This window comes from Toxotes jaculatrix, chromosome 5 (assembly GCF_017976425.1).
Source record: "Toxotes jaculatrix isolate fToxJac2 chromosome 5, fToxJac2.pri, whole genome shotgun sequence".
In the NCBI taxonomy this organism is placed as follows: Eukaryota; Metazoa; Chordata; class Actinopteri; family Toxotidae; genus Toxotes; species Toxotes jaculatrix.
Window position 1 is genome coordinate 19490512 of NC_054398.1, and position 15270 is coordinate 19505781.

A 15270-nucleotide genomic window follows, 5' to 3' on the forward strand; every position below is an offset into this window, starting at 1 on the left:
TCTCTAACTCTGTCTGACTCTCCTACACTGAATCAGTACTCCTCACTCTCAGACGTGGGCCGCAAGTACTGTACATTTACATAAGTACAGTTCGGAGGTACTAACATTTTTCATGCGAAGGACGTAGGTACTCGTTACCTAGCGGATCCAGTTTTAGCTGGAAAACGTTAGATAAGATGAGGGCTGGGGTGATATGATGATAAATATCATGAGACAACACACATTTGTCTACTCTCAGAGAGTTTGCCATACAGTTTATACTGAGCTAGGCCTCTCTTTCATAACTGTGGGTGTATTAGAGCATTGTGGGCAATGTTGAAAATCAATGAGCAGGACTTTTTTATGGCAGCTTTTGTTTTAATGTGATGAAGCACCTTGATTTTTTCAGATATTTAATTTGCTTCATCAGCCAAAAACAGACATAAACTCTTTTTCTATGTATATTCTAGAAAATACTATGTCATGTCCATACAGGTTGATAACAGGATACAGACTTACATAAACTGTGTCAGAGGATGATATTTTTTTGCTTTCACCCACATAAAATCATAAAAAAACCCGAACTGTTGAAGTTTACTCTGCAGTATTTGAAGTACTCTGAGCTACCGTCAAATAGTACAATGTTCAAATACTGTAAATGCATCAATTAAATTCTTAAATTAATAACTCTTTATAGCCACGGTATCGCAGTCCACAGCAATTCACAAATTAATGAATGACGGTCACACTGAAATGTCATTTCGTTTTCTCAGGCCATATTTTTCACAGTGAAATCTTTTTATTTTGATATGAAGACTAGGTTTTGTTGCCAATAACTCCCGAGCTCTCCAGTTAGTGCTGCAACAAATAACTATTTTCATTTGATCAATCTGCTGATTATTCTCTCGATCGTTAAGCCTCTAAAAAGTCAGAAAGTACTGAAAACTGCACATTGCGATTTCCTAAAGCCCAAGATGATATCATCAAATCACTTTAAAACCTAAAAATATTTGGTTTCCAATCAAATGAGGTAGAGAAAAGCAGCAAATCCTCACAACTGAGCAGCTGAAACAAGGACGTCTTAGCATTGTTGCCAAAAACGATTCATTGATTGTCAAAATAGTTGCAGATTATTTTTCTGTCCTTTGAGTAGCTGTTTCAGCTCTTTTAATCTTTTACTCTTTTAATCGTAAATGATCTCTGTGGGACCGCTACTTCTTCACAAGTGGACCTAGGTATGACCCAAGCTTACGAATATCCATAGCACGATGATACAGCTGATGAGGATATGAAATCGCCCCTCTAACAGTAAAGTCAGAGTAGCTACAGCATGTCACCCCAGGGCAATCAGTGTTTTGCTTAAGCGCACTTCAGCAGGAAGTCTGTTCCCCAACAGAGTGACACAAAAACAGAAAGGTGATTTCCCTGCTTACTTTATATTCATCATCCATTTGACTCCTTTCCATCAGTTTCCTAATTTCTTTTTTGGGCATTTTTTTCCAACTTTTATCAGCTGACAATGTAGCTGAATTTTTTTTTTGTCTTATCATCACCTTCTCTCTTTTTTTCTCACTTAATCCCTCTCTCTACCCATCTACATCCCTCTCCCTCCTTTACTCCCGCTCTCTCTCCCTCACCAGTGATGCTCTGCGGGAGCGTCGGCTCAGCGGCTGGTCGAAGGGCGGGCTGCTCAGCTGTAGTTTCTCCAGGTAACCGTCAGGTATCCGGATGTCGGCGGGCAGGGACAGACGTTTGTTCAGGTCCTGCACAAATAGAAAAAAACAAAAACAACAGAGACCCAATTTAAAAACAGAGTCAATATGTTATAACCCCCCCCCCCCCCCCCCCCCTCAAAAAAAAAACAGAGTAAACCCTCAGCAAACAGCATAATCTGTGAATAAATACCAAAGATTGACAACAAAATGGCAGAAACCCAGTGTAAACAAGTAGAATCTGTAAGAACTAGCATTAGACAGCCAGCTTTAGGCCTCACTGGTCAACAGAGAGGGCTGTGTGTGTGTGTGTATACACATTCACATGTAGCAGCATGCATCTATACAGTTTTGTGTAGCAGACTTGTGTACATAATAAAGACTGCCTGTGGAGCCCTTTAAGAGTTCGGGGTAAAGTCTTTCCCAGAGCAACAAAGAACTAAAGCATGATCCTAATGACTTGTTATATAAAATCAAACACACACTCAGAACACGACGTCTGGATTCTTCCCATCATGCATTTCCTCTATTTGTTAGATTACTGTTAATCCGGCCTCTCTCTCTCTCTCTCTCTAGCTGCTTTAAATCTACTCCCCACCCCCACCACCTCTGAGATAACACTGGACACTTAGCAACACCCCAACAGCTCCACCCCTCCCTCCTAACTGAAACACAACTATATGCAACTTTGAACTTTCCACATTTCAACAACAAGCTCACTGATAAATGTGTAACCGAAGGCGACTCCGGGGCGGGTGAATCATGACAGTGATTCAGCTTTTATCTTTATGGCGTCTGCAGCTGGCACATTTAATGCTTTAATCACAACCCGAGAAAATACAGTTTATGTTTATACATGGCACGGTTTATTGCTCACGCAAAAGAATTAGGGCTGAAACAAGCCGTTATTTTCATTATTGATTAACCTGCCAATATTTTTTCATTTATCTGTCTTTCAAAAAAGATCAGAAAATGGTTAAAAATAAATTAATAAATAGATAAAATTAAAACCATCCATCTGAAGTCACCAGAGGCCTAGGGGGTGTCTTCAAATTGCCTGTTTTTTTTTTGTTTGTTTGTTTTTTTTTTTTGCAAATATTAGCCAAAAATGTTTAATTTCCAAATATATAAAACAGAGAAAAGCAGCAAGTTCTCACATTTGAGAAACTAAATGCAAATATGTGGCATCATCACTTGTTAACTGACTTTAACAATTATCCAAAAATCTAAATTGTTGTTGTTGGAAGTTTGTTTTCTTTCAGTAAACAAATCAATTTATCAATCCACTGCTGTAGCACTAAAAAGAATTGACATGCAGAATGTTTTTTTCTGCTGTGAAGATCTGTTCTGTTTGCATTTTAAAAATATGTTTTAATGAGTTTTGTTGACATTAATTTTAGGCAAATACCTTCAAGCTCTATTCCACATCTTTTAAGGTATGCTCCTGGTTTACATGTTAGTGTACAGCATGTTGCTGCAGAGCTGAAACAATTACTTGATAAATTGATTAGATGATCGGCAGAAAATACAATCAATTAATTGTTTTAGTTTTAGATCAATTAATTATTTAAGATTTGTTTAAGCAGAAATGTAAAAAAAAAATATCACTGTTTCTGAACCATTGTTCAGTGTTGTTATATTGGTGGAGCAAAACAATCAACATTCTGAAGACATCATCCTGGGCTTTGGGAAATTGTCACGGACATTTCACACTATTTTGTGGACCAAATGATTGACGGCCGATTAACTGACAATGAAAATAAAAATCTTTAGTTGCCATCATATAAATAACATGTTAAGTTGATCACAGGCTGCTATAATGTGCATCTGTGTATTTATAAACACTACATCCAGTTCTGTTTCTCTATGGTGTCTGTGTGTAGGGCGGTGGCTTGTCCTCAGAGCAAGTGATGCCATCCATCACCTGACCTTTGCACCCCACCCTCCTCTAGTTGTCCAATCAACCCAGCATAATCTGTTACAACAGGGGCCCATCTGGACCGTATTACAGTAATCCTTGTGATGTAATCCCAAAACAGCGCTGCTTCCTCTGCAGCAAGAGAAGGACAATCCACTACCTGACCACAGAGGGGCTTCCTCACTCTTCCTCATACACTTCCTTCCTCCTCAGCTTCTTATTCTACTGTCCCTCCTCTGAATATCACAGCAGCTCAAAGACAAACAATGGGGCCACACAACGATTTTGCTGCTGGATCACTTAATCAACAAAAAGCCTGCAGTCAATCTTACTGCTCATACCGGCACAAACAATGCACAGTGTTTGTTGGGCTGCAAGAAAGAATCTGAGTATAACTGTGTGTGTGTGTGTGCGTGTGCTTCTGTCCAACATTTTCTGGTTGTGAAACAGTCACAGGAAATGTGAGGTGCACTGTTTGCAAACGCTCACAACACACAGCAAGAGGAGACGTGTCATGTCTCTGTGGGTAGCCCCAAATGGAGTAAGCTGCTTAACTACATGTTGAAGTTTTTTTTTTTTTTTTGTGCAGTCTTGCATGCTTGGTTTGTGTCTGTAGCTGCTGGTGTCGACTCGCAAATCCCCATAGGTCCTGCAATCAAAGCAACGAATGAACGCTGTCAGAGGAAGGGAAGTGTGTTCTTCAATCACAAGACCTTTCCTCCCATGATCACCCAGCAGGTGCTGTGCAGCATGTGGTTCACTGGTTAGATGTCAACATCAAATGAAAACAGAATAGAAAAAGCATATTTATGTCTGACCCTTTTGTTAAATGTTGATTGATTTTCACATTGCTTGGATTATTTTATGGAAAAGAGAAAAACTTTGCAACATCTTAAATTGGTTGGTTGTTTTGATTTAGTTTTTACACTTATCATCATTCTTCTCTAACACCGTTTGGCAAATAGTCACTGGAGATTAAAGGCCTCCGTCTACACCTTTATAAGTGAAAGTGCAGACAGTGAAAGAAAGGAGATTATTTAAGACTCAAATCAGCCATGCTGAAATAAAAAGCATAAATGAGTTTGGAAACAAAACTGTCAAAATGATAAATATTTGCAAATATATTTCCCTAACAAATCCAAAGTTAGGAACAAAAATATTTATTTTCCTGTATGTTGGAGGAAGGAAAAAAAACCCTTCACTGACATTTCACTTTCACTGTCTCACTGCCTGTGGAACTGGACAGTCAGCTGTGCATCCATAAAATCCTATTAGGAGCCATTAAGATGGATTTAAAAGGACCAAGTCTTGGCTTTGCTGTAAAGAAAAACAGAATTCAATGCAGATATTTTGCCTGTTTTGTTGTTACAGTAAAATAAAGCTATATTTTTCCAATTAATTCAGATTTAAGGTTCAAAACTTTAACTCTTGATTTGTTAAACACTAAACAAATGAAAGAAGCATCAAACACCGATTTCATTTAGTCCTAATCTGATTTTCTTTCATTATAACTGGAACCTACAAAAGAATTTAACTCAAATCAAAGTCAGAAACTGGCAAAACTCGAGTAAAACCCCACCCAGCACATTTTATCTGTCATCTTAAGATACAGCAGTGTCTCTTCTCCTCTTGCTTCACGCTACCTTTCATGTGTCCCTGCGAGCCAGCTGGATTAGAGCTTTCACTCTTGATCAGGTTCTCCATTTGTGTGCACGTCTGCCTTCCCTTATGCTCCAGTAAATCAACCTCAGCACGACATGGTGTAAGAGCCACAGCGGTTTTATCTTTACAGTTGGTTTCTTTTGTTCTCAACAGTTTAAACTTTATTACTTTGGAATAATAAAGATTATGCAAAATCAAACGCCCTGGATTCAAAAATTGCTTGTGGTGAAATTAAATCCCTTTGAGACAAAAAAAATAATAATAATAATCACAATGAGGAGTCTTTCCATAATGTGTTGACATTATGTAACCACCAAAGGAATGTCAAAATCTGGCTGCCCATGACTGACGCAGTGTGTGTTTGTATTTGTGTGTGTATACTTGTTCTTATATCCCACTGGGGACTTTAACCTGAATGCACACTCATCCATGGGGACTCACATGAAAGTAGGGACAAAAAAAAATGAGGTCCCCATGGGTAGAGCCTGCTTTTTTAGGGTTAAGACTTGGTTTAGGGTTCAGTTAATAGTTAGGTTAAAGTAGGGCATTTATTTGTGATGGTTACAGTTAAGGTAAGGGGCTGGGGAATGCATTATGTCAACCAGCGTCCCCTCAGCGATAGTGGAACAAGAATATGTGTGTGTGTCTTATGCTGAGATTATGTGGGAAGCTGAGGGCTTCTGTGTGTTCATGACAGACAGAGAGAATACGCCTACGCTGAGTTACAGCATGGAGCTGTGGTGCACACATCATTAAATACCACTTCTTGCAGACAAAAAAGCATGTCGTCAAACGCTGAGACTCCTTTGCTTTTCAGTGAATTAATCAAACATACCTTCAATGACAAAGGGGACACTGAACTGCTAAGCCATGCATGACCCCAGATGAGTAAATGTGTCACGATTCTTAACAGCAACATATTCAAACATCAAATCTTGTTAAGAGTAGCCGGTGACTAACGTCCCTCGGCATATCCTCACTTTTAAAGAGCAGAAATGTGATGCAAGGACAAAGAAAAGACTGAAGAGACAGAGAAACAAGTCTCACCTCTGCAGAGATGCGTCTGTTCCCCCTGTTCCTGAGACAAACACCTGTGGGCGACTGCACCTCATCAGAGGAAGTCCCTGAAGCCTGGTCGCTCTCCCCGTCCGACCCCATCTTTAGGTTCTCGTGGACGATATCTGGAGTGGAGAAAGAAAAAAAGTGTTTGTGTTGTGAAATGTTAAATATTTTATCTGGGCTGAGATAAGGAGATTGCCTTAGAAGGGCTTTTTAACAAATGGTTTTTGTGTGACTAACAACTGGAATGACTGAACTGATATTTCTGCATGTGTCTGCACTAACATATGCCTTTAGGAATAGCTTATTTCAGCACGTTTTCACACATATCACTCTGTGTGTGTGTGTGTGTGTGTGTGTGTGTGTGTGTGTGTGTGTGTGTGTGTGTGTGTGTGTGTGTGTGTGTGTGTAGTCTCGCTGACTAGGTAGAAATGTGTAAGACAAGGATTTCACATATTTTCAGAATATTCTACATGTAGACATTTATTTGAGCTATTAAACGGCTAGGTCCTGCAGCTTCACATCCAAATTTCAATCTGGATTAAATCCTGTAGCTACTTCTATACAGATTCTACCTATTGACACAAAAGAAATCTCCTGCGGTAAACTACTATTTAAAGTCGCAGGGAAGAAAAATATCAAATGTGTTTACAGCCTGTGTGTAGGTGGATAAATGTGTGTCTCACCGAGGCGACTGCCATTACGAGGCATGACCATGAGAGACCCCAGTCCTCCTCCGATGACGCTCTGAGGTCGTCGCAGCGGCGGCTTTTTAAAGGAGCCTGTGTACTGGTGAAGGAAGGAGTGGACACTGTGGGCCGACGGAGGACGACCATTCCTCACTATGGGCTCTGCAGCAGAAGACACATCATTTGTTTTTAAAAAGATGTACAGTGCTCTGTGGTTAAGCTGAATTTTATAATGACACTGACAAAAAAAACTATATTTAATGTAAATCAGTCACATTAAATATACCTTCACTACTTTAAAAAGTCAACATTAGCATGGATACTCATACAAGTTACCAGTCTATCCCATTCTCGCAAATGTGATAGCTCAGGAACACTTTCAAGGAATTTCAATACATCTGGCACAAACATTCACTTGGACTCAAGGATGAACTGAGTTTGGTGGTCAAAGGTCAAAGGTCAAGATCAGTGTGACCTCGCAAAACATGTTTTAACTCAAGAATTCATACGCAAGTTATGATGAATGCACTTCATACATTTTATTAAATTCCTTCAGAGTCTACACTACATACTAACTTGAATAGCCAGTGAAGGCATCCAAAGTGCGAGGGCTAATAATTCTTTTAAACAAAATCGGTCTCAGAATATATTACTAATTCTGTTTTCTAACCTTTCACATACATCCAATCTGAGTAAGCACCAATCAAAATCTAGTTAGCTGAGAGCTCATTAACTTTTTTGGCAGGTTGTGGAAGATTTGAAGAATGCTTGCTGGCCGACCGACTAAAAGCTTTCTGATGCAGTAGCTATACATGACTGGTTCCATGGCACAACACCAGACTGCATAAAATAATCACTACTGTTACATAAGTGGTTTTAACTTTTAATCTAACGATGCATAAATTTGCATGTAATATGTTAACTGTTGTGACTTAGTAAGAGAGTCGATTGAATGGTAAACCACTGCTACAGCAGATGAATGGATTTCATGTTAGAACACTGAACCTGAATTTTCTTTGTATTTTCTTTTTCTTTGTTCAGATGTAAATAGATCTGGCCACAATGTGGTCGACCAGAGTGACCCTTATACTATAAATAGCCTAAATCAAAACTAGGGAAGTGAAAGAGAAAGAGTTTAGAAGAAAATGCCTTGTTGTCCAAACTGTGTAGTTTGGCTTGAGAAAACTGCCTGACCGAGGAGCATTTGTCAAAAAGCAGGAATGTAGCTGACAGAAGGTGGAGGACTTGTTATGTATAGAGCAGCACCTACTAAAACACTGACTGTGACAGAGGTGAGGAGAGCAAACTGAGCCCCAGAGAGGCACTTTAGCAGGGCAGTCAGAGCTCAGACTGTAGGATATGTTCAACAAGTAAATCATTTCATCACAGACAAGAAAGATGGCTATGGAGCACATATGTTGGTTTGTCGCTCAGATAAAACAGGGTCAGAGAGAACGAACAAATGTTTTTATGACTTTGTGTTGATCAAAATATGATTTAACACAGGACAGACAAGGTTTACAGTCCACTCGTAATCGGCCCTTTATGGTTTGGATCAGTCCTCAACATGATGAACCCTCCACCCAAACATGCAAACAGAGGTGGAGTGGTTGGAGTTAGTGAGCACTGACTGGAACAAGACTCAGCTCGTACCATATGTCTGAAACCGCAATGGGAACAAGTACGGGTGGGCAGTTTAAAACTTTATCCTGCAGATAGTGTCCCTTTAATATCTCTGGTTGTTTCAGGCCATTGTGAGCAATGTTACCAACAAATAGGCAGGACTGACTGATGGGAAATATGTGAGTTTCCCATGATTTTGACATTAATATGACTGATGACATTAAAAATATAAACAAGGAGAATTTTGGCATTTTTCTTAAAATAAAAGATTCAGAATGATTGACTATCAAAATTGTTCCTGATTAATCTTTTGATTTCCAAATAATAATCAGCTTATCACTGCAGCTCTAAAAAAAAAAAAAAAAAAATCAGGGCAGACTGTGGACAGATACTTTTTAAAGACTGTGCAATGTGAACAGAATTAAAGGGTGATATTCCAAATATTTTGACGTTTTGTCAGTGAGAGAACTGCAAATCCAACGCTAAATTTGGACTCAGGCATTGTAGCTTTGCTTGCCTGAATAGGCATCTGCTGTAATAGATGAATGAATGTGCTTTCATTCCCCGAGACATCATGGCAACCCTTCCTACACCTGATTAGATAAATGCACCCCAGGCTGGGCTGTCTTCAGCCACTGGCCCTGATTCTCAAGCTGGAAAAAAAACACAGCAACTGTTCTGTCAAATGTGTCTTAAACTTAAACAAATCACAGGCAGGAAATATGATTTTGCAGTGTCATGCTTCACTTTATATCTATAATGTCTATAACAAATAGTTAACAAGATTCATGAGCTCTGAAAGTAAGTTAGCCACGTCATCACCTGAACTATCCCCACTGCTCGGTCATTTGTCTGGCTTCCAGTCTCCAGGGTCGACCAATTCTTTGTGTATTTTTCTGACTTAAATCTTATCATGAAAATTAAGTTCACAAGACTCAGGCTGCCTTTTCCAAGCTGATTCAGAGTACAGTGGGTGATCAGACTGAGCTACAAAAACAGATTTCACTATGTAACAGTTGTGCCAGCACAGATGTCAAAATTTGGCATGTTTGGTATGTCCTATATTACAATCTGTGTCACCAATTTGTATTTTTTCATGTTTTTTTTTCCCCAATCACTAACACATAAACACTGCCTTCGAAGTACATTACTGTGCAAAAGTTTTAGGGACCATAGATTCTTATCAACATCACCCAGTATCATCATGGAGGCGTCTGATTGGTCCCTAATTCATTCTGTAGCACGACAACAACCCCAAACATACAGCCAGAGTCATAGAGAACTACCTTCAGAGACGAGAAGAACAAGGAGCCTGCAACAGATAGTGTGGCCCCCACAGAGCCCTGATCTCAACATCATGGAGTCAGTGTGGGATTACATAAAGAGATAGAAGATACTGAGACAGCCTAAATCTACAGAAGACCTGTGGCAAGCTCTCCAAGATACTTTCTCCAAGAACAAAGTACCTTGCCAAGTACCTTAAAAATGTGTGCAAAAGCGTACAGAGGAGAAATGTTGCTTTAAAGACAAAGGCTGGCCACACCAAATATTTGATTTAGTTTTTTTCTGTTTAGTGTACTTTGTATATGATCGTTTAAATTCATAGCATTATTCTTAAAAGTATCTCTAAAACTTTTGCAGAGTACTGTATATGATTCCTAGATTTCCTACGAAAACAGAAAAATACACAGACCCCGGGTAATATCCAGGTCCTTATGCCACCTCTCCCTTATCTCTGTGCAGCTGCTGCCGCCGCTGGCCCGAGTTATAAGTGTTACATAATCAGATCAGGGCTCAAACGCATTCCCCAATCACAGAGTTCAGATCACATCTCATCTGGCTACTCCATTCTGTCTCCTCTCTACCCTACTTACTGTTACACAGGCTGCTAAAATCCCCTCACGCAAGCTCGCTCCCTCATATACACACATACACACACACGTAAACACAACATGATTCTGTGTCCCCACTCACCAAGCACAGAACACTCTGGCCAAACCTGGTGTTAATCACTGCACAAAAAGCTCTTTACAAAGCACAGTTAGTTCTCAGAGGGAGGCTGGGAGGGGGGGCAGCCTTGGACGATCTGATTGATTGAAGAAGGGGGAAGAAACTTCTCATTTGGACAAAAGACAAGAGAGGAAAACTGAGGACAAGCCTGAAAGAAGTTTGGGAGAGAAAGCTCTGGGTGGCCGAAAGAGAAGAAGAGCTGAACGATGCAAAAAAACAGAGGGAGAAGCTCAAGATGCCTGGCTGGTTTCACCAAGTCATCCAAGTCGCCGTGGCGATGTCATGGAAACTCTGGAATGTTTCCAGACCCTGAGTGCCATGGTAACAACATGGTGGCACACCGAGGCATGCTCCCTCCCTCGGTCCCTGCAGATTTTGTGAATATCAGCAGAGATAAGCTGCTGTGCCGCTCTGCTTTTATTCTGATGGCTTGAAGGCCACAACCTTCAGCTGGATCCAAATGAATGATGTAAATTAAACAAAATGTCACGTCACACAGGCTGACCATAGTCAATACAGAGTTGTGAAGTAGAAGGAGTTATTTCTGTAACATTTAATAGTTAATAGTTAATATTGAGTGACCGACACCTGGAGGATTTCCAAGGTTTGGATGAACATAAAACTCTCCCAGTTGAATTATCAGTGTAAAAGAAGTGCAACTTTGTCAGAAAATCTCTTTTTATATCTCTAAAAATCTAAAAAACTTTAGCTTGGTGTTTGAATAAATAGCCTTGGACTTTACAGTGTTATTCCACACATTCTGTAGATTGGTGGGACCTGGGGCCCTCCCTCTCGTGGTGTCAAATAAAGTTAACTCAAGCCCTGAATCACACAGACTGAAGTGTTCCTTATTCATTTACTGAAGGAGATAATAAGTCATTCAACTGCAGAACAAGTTTTAAAATCCATAACTGCTGCAGCCTGCCAGAAATCAGCCTCCATGTACCAGAACACTTATGTAACAAAGAATATGAATGCGTAGTGGTTAATATGTATACAGTCTTCTGTCACAATATATAACTTTATGCAGTAATATACATATATACTGTAATATACTCCAATATGTCTCTTTTTGGCTAATCAAGTCAATCAAGTCACAAATCAACTTACGTCCTAATGCTGATCCAGATGTAAAGTAAAAAAAACAAAACAAAACAATACTGCAGTAAAGAAGTTCTGCTCATGATTTTGAAAAATTGTCCACAATGACCTGATAGACCCAGAGACAGAGGAATTATGCTCAGTTGCCAGTTAGGTACAACAAGCTTAAATGCGGTGTAATACGAAAATCCTGCAAAAAATCTTTCAGTTCAGTTTTTGTTGAAACTGTTCTAAAGAGGTGTTGATCTTTTTGGAGGCTGCAGTTTGTCATGTTGTTGAATTGTACTGTGATACAGTGAGCAGTGTTTCTAATATTTAGTCTATACTTACTGATAAAAATAGGAAGGAAAAAATATTAGAAAGATTTCTCAGTATCATGTGATGCAGGTCAGCAGTGCTCTAACTGCAGCTGCCAAAATAGCCATAAAGTTGAATCAGTTCCTTTCTAAAAACCATTTCAACAAAAACTGAACATTATAACCGTTGTGAAATTGGAATTTACTGTTGCATTTCACAGCATGACATTAAGACAGGTGTACCTAAAAAACTGGCAACTGAGTGTATATACCATTGTATACATTTCTAACAGTCTACACCACCGTTTCATCCAGTCCTATATGAAAACCAAAAAGCCACTGCTTTAACACAACAAACATTCTGAATGTGCCCCTCTGACTGGCCTCTCCTCCACAGCAACATTAGCTGAGGCTCATGGGTATTTTAGTATTTAGAGCCACACAAAAAGCCAGACAAAAACTACGCTGAATTTTCCTCATGTTCTGGACACCACAGCTTTATACATAATCAACATTTACAGGGGCTGCAGTAAAGCTCACCGCTGTCCTTCAGGCCATTCTCCTCGATGGTCATCTGCTCGGCCAGCTCAGACAGTGACTCGTCGATGGTGTGGCTGCCTCGTAGCGTCTGGGAGAGACGTCTCTTGAACCGCTTCATCTTCTCCATGGAGCTCTCAGGAAGGGGAGGCCTGAGGATGACAAAAAGTTTTTTTAAAAAAGCAAAAAGAAAAAAGAAAAAGAAAAAGAAAAGATGTTTGAGTTGTGGTGGTAACCCATGTGAGACAAGGATAAGGAATGATACAGTTTGCTGTAGTTATACAAGAATACTCCTGTTATCTGTTAACTGTAGTGTGTTGATGTGGGCCTTGACATTTCCTTGACAAAATCTATGATGTAAACTGCCTTTAACACAAAAGAATACACCTCATCCGCCTGCAGCCGTGTTTCACAATCTCACATCAAGAGCCAAACTGAAACTAAAGCCATGGCTAGATCACCAGGTATCTGAGTGGGCGAACAAAGACACAGACCAATCAGCACCCTGACGTTAATTATGACTCAGCTCATTCAGGCACATTACTTTACATTCCTCGCCCTGGGAAAACCTGACAAGTCGGTGAGAGAATCTTACGGGCGAGTTTAGAGTACAGTCCCTGGCACACCGGGCTGTAAAAGCAAATCCTAAACCAGGGGGATTTGCGACTGAATGGAGCAGGACTAGCCTGAGCCACATTGAGTCCACATCACACATTCCAGTTGCATTTACTGTGTGCATGAGAGTGACTGACTGTGAGAGCTAGAGACTCTGTGTGTGCGTGTGAGACAGAGAATTTGTGTGAGGAGAGGAAAAGAGTTTCAAATCAAGACAGAAGATATTTGGGAATGTTTGGCAGGAGCAGAGTACAAGCAGCCTCCCCCTGCGACCTCGATGTAGAGATCCTGACTCTACTACAACAACTGCAGATCTAGACCTGTGTCTGTCTGTCTGTGATGACGATGATGATGAGTAAAGCCAGACATGAAAACACATGAACAGTACAGCCCCTCAGGGCTCGTTGCCCGTCAACTATTCCCAAGTGGCAGCCTTATGTCTTCCAAATATCACTCGTAACATGAATTGTGTCCAGAGACGCATCAACTCAGCCAGAATCAAAGACTGGAAAAGTAGGGATCATTGCCTTTGGAGAACATGGTAACGTCTGTCTGAACTGGGCTCGAGGCCAAAGCAAACTGGGACAGTGCAAAGACGAAATATTAAACTGCAGATCAGGAGCAGTTAAACTACATAAGGAAATTTTATACGTTACACACGTCATACACAGCTTCAGACAGCAGTGATGTGCCTGAAAAATCTGGACTGGATACAGTTAACTGGTTGAGAAGTTCAGGACAAACATCATGGAGCTGTGACGTCCCTGGTGTGATTCTAGCCAGGAACATTTATAATCAATCCCTCTCTCTTTTTATGTTTCCTGACTCTCTGCATTGCCATGTTGTTACATTAAGGCAAACTGTTATTACAAAATCAAAATTCATTACGAAAAAGAAATAATCTACTGTAAACTGATGTGGCAGAACCACAGATATCATCTTCTGTATACCGCACATTCATCCTTGTCAAAATCCCACGCCTGCATTGCCCATGATGCAACTCAACCACAGACAGTTGGGTCAGAGATTCAGCCTTGAGCTGCTAGCCTCAAACAGGGATGTGGAGTGGCTACAGAGATCTGGTAAGAGCCCTTTAGAGTTCATCATTTTCAAACTTACAAACCCAAACTATACTGACATCACCTGCGACAATTTGTCAGATTTCACGCACCTGTCTCTCTTATTCACATACAGTAACACTCCCCAAGACCTGTAGATAAACTCTGATGTGACTCTGAGTGTCCCCACCCCCTTCACATATGAGAGTTGGGGCACTCTTTTCAACTTTAGCCTCATTTTTCTATTCAGACTGGTCAGAATATACACTTGTTACATGATAACCTTGTGTTACGCAGCTTTCATCCTTCATTTTTACATTCTTCCCTTATGTGCTCTTAGTCAAGCAACAATCAATCTAATTATTCCAGGAACCGAGATGAGGCAGAACGTCAACTCGACTGTCATAACAGCTTCCCATCAGTCAGTTCCGCCTCCTGACACATCAGCTCCAGCATGGGCAAGCAGTCTGTCATCTACTGAACAGCTCACTGCATTACCCACACGCCTGCTGCAGCCTTACACACAGCCTGCAACATGTGCGCTAGACAGAAAACGCACCCTCATAACAGACTGAAAACTACAAGGAGACAACTTACCCATCAAAACACGGGTGATTTAATCATCTCTGCATCAGAGTTTGCAGCGTTTTTTTCCCCCAAGGCAAATTTTCTGCATCTTTTGGACAACTCTGATTACGGCTGAAACAATCAGTCAATTAGTTAATGAGTTAATCAACAGAAAAGTAATCACAACGTGATGATTTGTTGCTTTTTCTCTGTTTTATATAATTGTGAAAAGGAACTTCTTTGAGTTTTCAACTGTCAACTAACAAAAGTCTAACAAAACAAGAAGTTACTTTGGGATTTAAGAAGTTTTTATCTTCACTCACTCTGGACAAAAAAACAAACAAACACAATAATGTGTTTACAATCATTGGGATAAACTTGTGAGCAGGATTATGTGCGACCAAATTAACTGACATGCCATTTACTGTTGGATTTTGCAGTCAA

At 40.2% G+C, this 15270-nt stretch overlaps 1 protein-coding gene across 1 annotated transcript in view; it reads right to left on the bottom strand.

Moving 5' to 3' along the window:
- Window positions 1–15270, bottom strand: part of LOC121182278 (cyclin-dependent kinase 17-like) — a 31042-nt gene that overhangs the window by 8339 nt on the left and 7433 nt on the right. Inside the window, exons 2-5 of the mRNA XM_041038702.1 lie at window positions 12590–12738; window positions 7017–7181; window positions 6319–6452; window positions 1617–1742 (exon numbers count right to left, since the gene is read on the bottom strand). Of these exons, the coding sequence (XP_040894636.1) occupies window positions 1617–1742; window positions 6319–6452; window positions 7017–7181; window positions 12590–12716 (552 nt within the window). The 5' untranslated portion in view covers window positions 12717–12738. The remainder of the gene's footprint in view (window positions 1–1616; window positions 1743–6318; window positions 6453–7016; window positions 7182–12589; window positions 12739–15270) is intronic.